Consider the following 7,801-nt stretch of genomic DNA (forward strand, 5'->3'; position numbering starts at 1 on the left):
TATTTAATCTTGAACTAGAATTAGCAGTTTTTAATTGCTTTCCATAGCTCTCACATTAACGTTACATGTGTCATGAAGAGAAACTGCAGCCATCCTCTAAAACAATATATCTGTGTGTCATAGATCAATCTAGCAGATCACTTAGAAATTTAACACATTGGCAGATGACGCAAAAAGCTGTATTGAGGCTGGTAGAAGTTGCTAATCTTATCAGCACTGGCCTCCATTAACTGAACAATTACAATAGGCTTTAAAATGCTACATGTAGCACAGTTAACAGAGAAAGATAAGTAAGAGACCTTTTCCCTTACCCTCCCTCAGCATGCCCACAGTCAGACACTTCATGAAGCGGCAGGCCTGGCACGACTTGCGTCTCCTCTTGGTGATCTCACATTCGTTGGTGGCTGGACAGCTGTACTCAATGTTGCCTGTGGCATGTAGACATGTTGGAAGAAGACAGAGAGAGAGGTTTCATTTCAGATAGATACATCAACAGACACATGGGCAGACAACCTGTTTGATAGCAGTACTCAGCAAATCCTGCTGCCTGAAGACAAAAATATAACACATGGTTTAATTAAATGAATCAGAAAAAAAAGATAGATAGATTTGGGCACAAGTACTGTAAAATATAAAAATAATCCTTTATGAATATTGACTTTGCTACCTTAATCTATGTGTCTATGAAGATGATGTGCATGTGTCTTGGCTACAGCAAGGTGAGGTTGCGTGACTAGCTGCAGTTTGCTCTCGGGAAGACTCCAGTGCAGACCTGAGGCTAAGATTATTAGCTGATGTAAGTCCATTAACTTCACAACCCTGGCCAACAAAGACAACACCTTTAGTGCGTTAGAGGCTAATACCACTTTTACCCTTAATTGTCAGCTGCCTCACTATTTCTTTTTTTCTGTGTTGTAGGTAACTTACTTCCTAATTAGCATATTACTACAATATATTCAATGTTTTTATCATCTTTCTTCTGTTCTCCTCTCTTTTACTCTACTTCCATATCTTTTTCTTTATCTTTCTACCTCTCTACTGTCATGCCCTTTGCCTATACAAATTTGAAACCCTCTGTATTTTACTCTAAGTCTAAATGATACCTCTTCTTGACCATCGACTGTGCCTCTTGTTTCCCTCTTCTTTTACTGTTCCTTTTTTGTTTTCTCATTTTCAGCTTGACTCTCCTCCAGTTCTGCTCATTTATCCTCCACTTACAGTATTAATTTGCCTCCATGCAGGTCAAAGCAAAGCACACTTATGGATTTGTTTAAACTGTTACACATTTACTCCAACAGGTTTCTTTGTTCAGGAGGGTTTATTTATCTTGTCTGAACTGTGTTGTGATGTGAACCATAAAACCCTTATTTCTCATCCCCTCGGTGCCCAGCTGACAACTACAGTACCCAAGAAAACCAATGCATCTCCCACTGAAACAGAGTAAACAGTGATCACTATTGACTGCTGCTGTGGAGAGGATGCTTCTCATTACTGGGCTGATTAAGGGGGCTAGTTAGCTTGGGAAAAGGCTAAATGCACAAACACTTCTTAATGGGTAACAAGACGCTCATTTATCGAACTTATTAGTTAAAGTAAAGGCCAAACATGCTAAGTGCTGGGGGAACCCATACAGTCTAATGGACACTACTAATGGGACTAGTAAGCTTACACCCAACCTTTACACATGGATGATAGAGGAGGAGTGAATTAATTCAGCAATTAAGACAGACACTTACCTAGCACTAAGGCTAAATGTGCTAATGCCATGACAGAATGTGTGTCGGTTAATGGGTAGTCAGTCAAAGGGCTTATTAGTGCAAGGCTAAACAGGCAAGCGCTGCAAAATGGATAACTGCTGTAAAAAGCCACTTACAGGCCAGGTAGCACTGAGCCTAAAAGTGTTAAACCTTCAATGAGAAAAAAATATGTTAACAGCTACAAATTCTGAGTGCTACTGTGGAGGTGGACAACAATAAGCAATAATAATAATAGATATTATTTGCTGATTAAACTGACCCCCTGACAGAAACAACAGTATTTGTGAAACTGAAAATTTATAGCACCCCAACTCAACAGTAATTATTACCTTGACTGGCGGACTTTAATACAGGCGTATTTGTGTAAAACATACTTGATATTACAGACTGTACATATTCAGAAAGGCGGTAGGTACTGTAGGCATATATTCCAGGCCAGTATAAAGGTGTGATATTAGAATATATAACCTCCTGTCATCTGGCTCTTTACTCGTTACATGCTTGGACATAAGTGTCCTGTTTTAGAGTAGGGGTATAGGGTAGGAATTAGTAAAAAGGGTTTATATCAGAATGTCATCTATCTCTCTCTCTCTGTCTTTATTTCTATCTTTATGTGTCTTATTGTGCACTGGGGTGGGCTTAGAGCGGAGAGGTCCTCCTATGTATAATGTGTGGGTTTGTATGTGTGCATTGGTGTGAGTGAGGGGGGATATATGAGGGCCTCAAATCCCTTGCAATCTCCTTTGAGATGTGTGTGTATGTCCACCTGCTGCATGACAATTGACCACCATTGTACAGACTGTATAATATGAATGTTTATGTGTGTGCTTTGGCTGCCGTCCTCTCGTGCCTCTCCTGAAGTTACAACACTGACTCTGTCTTGACATAAAATCAGCATCTCCCTCCTATTCGCTTCCCTTTCTTGGTACCTTGGCTTTTTCAGAAGACAGTTTCCACTAGAGAGCAACACAAAATACAGGTAGAGGGCGAAGGCGGTCATAAAGTGACATGGTATAACTTAGCTCAGGACTTTACCATTCTATATAAAAATATACAAATATGAAAATATGTATTTGTATATTTAACATTGTTTAACTATTGAGAAACTTGTTTATTTTCTTTTGGGCAGTATAAACAGAACTCTCATATGGACTTGTTTGACCATCCCCCCTGCCATTTTCACATTTTCCTTTCAGTTGTTCCTTTGCTCTACACCATTACCATCTATCCCACCATCCTCTTTGCTGCTCTCCCCCACTTTTCTCCTTCACTCTTGCTGCCTCTCTCTTCCCATTTCATCGCCCTATCCCTCCCTATCCCACACTTTGCCCTCCTCCTCACTCCCCTTTATCCCTCTCTCTCAATAAGGGAGTGATAGATGCAGGTTGTCAGGTGTCGCTGGACTGACGCCACAAAAACAGCAGCTGCCAGAGCCACTTCCTCCATGCTGCGACACACATACACTCACACACCAACACACACATACCACTAATTCCTTTCTACATGCATGTGCCCAATTCGCCCCACCCCCACCCTTTTCCTTCTTTTTGTCATTCCTTGTCTCAAATTATTGTTTATCATAAGGGAGTTTATCCTCTCCTATCCTCTCCTCTCTTCTCCTCTCTTCTCCTCTCTTCTCCTCTCCTCTCCTCTCCTCTTCCACCCCATGCTCTCCTCCCTGTCCAGCTGGAGGTGTTTTTTTGGTGATTACCTGCGGTTTTATTGGCTAATGGGTTGAAACATACCAATATGTCTGCTGCTGCCCATCTGAGGCTGGCTTTGCTTTCCAGCCAAGATACACAAACTAACTCACAACCGCACATAAACACAAGCGTATGTGCAGAGACATACACATAACCTGCACTCATTTACATTTGGATGAGCACAAGCCCACACACAGACACATAGGCTAACACACATCCTCACTGTCCGTGGATGAGTTTGGCTGGTGTAGCAGCCAAAGATAATGTCATGACCCATTTGTTCCAAGACTGTTCAGTCTGCATCCAAACAGTGGTACTGTAGCACAAACACTGATTAAAAAAGCGCTGAGATTTGTTCCTAATAATGCTTTACTATGGTAGATTTTCTCTATAAATTTGTGTCCACTGAAGCTATGGAAATTGCTGATGTACTATTAGTAATTTTTTAATAACCATCTAGCAGAGTTGAATTTCTAAATGTTGATTTTGATCAAGAATGTAAAATAATGGTGAATTTTTAAATTGGGTGGTATTCTCCTTTTAGATTTATCAGTATATTCCACTGGAGGGTTATACTGTACATGCTATGCCTCATCAAACTGCTGTATTTCATCAAAACCTTTCATGACAACTGTCCTCTCACTTGTGTTGCCAAAGTCTTGACCCATAACATCTAACTCTGGCCTTCCTGATCTGCAACATGTCCACTAAAGGAGACCAGGGGATTACAAATACAGACATGGGTGACAGTGCATTGCTTTTAATCTATTCAAGGTCAAACTCCGAAGAGGCATCATATCTATATGTTTGCTGAGGTGTTGTATTTAATTTGTAACTGTGTCCTCACCTGTGTCACCTTTAACAAGCCCTCTAAATGAAATGAGACATCTGGAATTGGTCAACTATTAGACACTGCAGCGATGACACATTGGGGGTTAAATCTATACAAAGAGAGACTACAAGGTCATCTATGTGACTGTCTGCTCAAGAGTGCTGGTGTCTATGAGGGAATGTGCTTCTGTGAGTTTGTGTTTGTGCGTGTGTGTCTCTACCTTTATCTCTGTATGTGTGCGCTCCAATCTCTTTGTCAGGATTTCACCGTGTTCTGATCTCATCCCATAATAAACACATACCGGTCATCTCTAGGTAGTGGTGACCATCTCGTGGATGTAAGACTTCCACCCCCCCTTCCACATCTCCCTGTCTCTCTCGCGCTCTCTCTGGGGCTTTACTGAGAAAGCTGCTTATCGGTGGCAAAAGAAAGCAGCGACAGATAGGTGGATGGATGGAAAGGCAGATAGATGAATCCTGTCCGATATGACTGACTGACTGACTGACTCAATGGATCGATGGCGGCTGGCTGGCTGACTGGTCGCTTGGTTATTGCGCTGGTAGACTGACTGACAGGAGGGCTGTCCTGCTGAGTGATGGGCCCTATTAATTATCTAAAAAATGAAATCATAAAAGATTATTACTCAAACACAAAGCCTTCAAATGTGTATCACTTGCTGATCAACTATACACTTTGGTGGCCCTAAAATGGAAAAAAAATCCATTCTCTCATTTCCCACACCTACAAGTGCTTTCAGGTTATATTCTATTGTTTTCTTATTGTCAACAAATGCCATGAAACAACCTGGGCTAACAGTAAATTGATCGCACCAACAAGTATCATCTATATAGCCAATCCTTGATGTAGCTTACTTTCTGTATGATCAACACAGGCAATGTAGTTTTCTTTAGGTCATTTCTACAGTCCATACACTCTCTTGCTGCCATAAATACTTGCTGGAGCACCAACGTAGTGACTGAAAGTATTCCACAGATGTTTGCCAAAAACATATGGTATCTAGCTAATATAATATGTGTATTATATTATATGCTATAAAATCATTTAAACCAAGGTATATACGTTTCTTCTGTCCTTTGAAAGATTGTCCTGGCTCAGGGCTCAGTATTGAGAGGCTGATTAACACAGTTTTTTTTTTCATGGAAATTATTTGCATTAACAAAAATATAGATTACCACTGCCCATCTCCCTTAATGTTGTTTCATTATAGAGGAAAACAATCGAGTATGTGTATAAAACAAAAAAAAGTTGTACATTCGGCAAAAGTGCTACATTTGTGAAATTACATACACTGTCAATACTAGTCCACATATTGTATAAGTCGTGTGAAACTAGGAAAGGAGACTTAGTGTTGCACTGTAGGGATCAGTGAACAAAGCTGACTACCTGGCTTGCTTTATGGCTAATTGGTTGTCTGTAAGACTGACCTATACTGTGTCTACAAGGGTAAATGAAGGATATAATGGGGATCAAGCTGTGAGTCGAGCATTAACTGAATATCCACAAAATCTGAAGAGCATAGTCCAAATACCTGTCCACTTCCTGAACTACTTCTAACCCTAACAAGAGACGAGCAAGGGATTACTGAGCCTAATTCCTGGTACTCTTCTCATCATGTGGATTACTGGTCTATCCCTTCTCTCCTCTACCCCTAAACTGAACTCTTGACCTGCAGACCTGACCTCTGGCCTTCCTCTGACACTATGTTATCTCCGAGACAACAGGCTTATGGCTAACACTCTTCCTGTGAGGCATAAGCAGGTAGACCTAGAAATGCAAACACCACCTGGAAATTACTTTTTGCTGTTGATGACAAAGAGGTCAAGGTTGAAGGTGAAAGGGGGGCGTGTCTTGGAGTTTGTCTGTATGTATGTGCCTGATTGGATGGGTGAAGGAGAGTGAAAAAATAGACTCTGGTGGGTGTCCCGGTGGCTCACTTAGCAGACAGAGGAGGAGACATGTGCCACATAAAAATCTGGGTTCACATCTGGCCTGGGGCTTTTATCCTATGTCCTGGATCTAGTATAGTGGCTCAGGTGTATGTGCATGTGTGGGGGAGCGCATTATGTGAGTGTCTCTGCATTTCATTTGAAAAAAAACCCCATACTTTATGTTTTAGGTGCCGTGTGTGCAATATTTTTCTCAAAGGTTCTGCCTTTTTAAGGAGCACATTTATTTCAATTTAAAGAACACTATCTTCACCTTTAACCTCCTCCTTGCACTCTCCTAAGCCAACCTGGTGTGTTCTTTTGCTGTGATGTATTTATGACCTGTCATGTACTTTCATAGCTTCCTAAATGTAAATTTGGAAGAAATCAAATTGAAATAACAACAGAACTTTTGTTGACAGTCTTTAAGATCTGTCATTGAGTCAGTTCAACATCAAATAGATCACAACTCATTGTAATGTCTACAGTTTTTAACGAAACTAAAACAACAGAGACATCCACATTATGTGTTACATCAGTTTGACAAACGGAGCCACTGAAACAGGGCTAAAGTAAAACAGAAAGAGACAAGTGACGAGATGGAACCAAACCTGTGATGATGGAGCTGATACAGTAAGAGACAAAACAGAAATGTAGACAGACAAACAGAGAGATAATTACAGACACAAAGTCAAAATGGAAGCCAACCTTGAATGGTGCGTTTGAAGAAGGCCTTGCAGGCCTCACAGGATGCCACTCCATAGTGGTACCCTGACGCAATGTCCCCGCACACCAGACACAGCCTCTTGGGCATCGAATTCAGCATGTACTCGCACTTAATCTGTGACTCTTCCCCAATAGTTGACGAACAGTCATCGTAACGCTTCGATCCAGGGCCGCCAGCAGGACCCAGGGGCCCTGCGTTGGAGCCGTAAAGGCTCGGGGAGTCTAAGCCGTTGGGGTGGCCGTTCATCGTGGACGAATATGAGCCTGAGGCGTCACTGGAGCCACCAGGGGAGTGATGGTTTAGACTGTCAGTCAGGGAGGCAGGACTAGACGGTTCAGTCTTTATATAAGAGGACGGACAGTTGGACTCAAGGTGGCGCTCCTTACTGGACATTCTGCAGAGAAGCCTGAAGGATTGAGACAGGAACAAATAGAAGAAGACGAGGAAGAACAGTATTACAAGAAAATGTAAATAGATATTTATAGAGGAAAATCATGAGAGAGAAGAGTTAGAGCAAAGGCAGAGCTTGAGGAGAAGAGAGGATACAGTTAAGACTGTGTTCAGCAAAAGAAATTCTATTTTTGAAAGACGAATCATAGCAATCATTTTTCGTATTTCCTCACTTTCACTTTCTATGATGGATTTATATATTTTCAAGGGGCCAAGTAAGTTCTATAAATGCCACACACACACACACACACACACACACACACACACACACACACACAAATCCATCCGTCAGATTTGCTATTCTGCTTTTTAAGAGAAATTATAAGAGAAAGAAAGGGGGAAGTAATAAAGATAGTAAGAGAGTTAAATACAAAAAAGAAAAGATT

The 7,801-nt window shown here is 41.2% G+C and overlaps 1 protein-coding gene across 5 annotated transcripts in view; it reads right to left on the reverse strand.

Annotated features, from left to right (window-relative positions):
* LOC111220338 (estrogen-related receptor gamma) overlaps positions 1-7,371 on the reverse strand; it is a 48,079-nt gene extending 40,708 nt beyond the window's left edge. For 2 of the 5 annotated variants that reach the window (XM_022743425.1, XM_022743417.1), the window contains exons 1-2: positions 6,947-7,364; positions 312-428 (exon numbers count right to left, since the gene is read on the reverse strand). In XM_022743425.1, the coding sequence (XP_022599146.1) occupies positions 312-428; positions 6,947-7,358 (529 nt within the window). In that variant the 5' untranslated portion in view covers positions 7,359-7,364. Of the gene's footprint in view, positions 1-299; positions 438-6,943 lie in introns of all 5 variants that reach the window. The other 3 variants (XM_022743409.1, XM_022743431.1, XM_022743400.1) reach the window with 3 other exon arrangements.
* Positions 7,372-7,801: the final 430 nt, after the last annotated feature.

The sequence above is a fragment of the Seriola dumerili genome, unplaced genomic scaffold, assembly GCF_002260705.1.
Source record: "Seriola dumerili isolate Sdu_G_001 unplaced genomic scaffold, Sdu_1.0 BDQW01000003.1, whole genome shotgun sequence".
In the NCBI taxonomy this organism is placed as follows: Eukaryota; Metazoa; Chordata; class Actinopteri; order Carangiformes; family Carangidae; genus Seriola; species Seriola dumerili.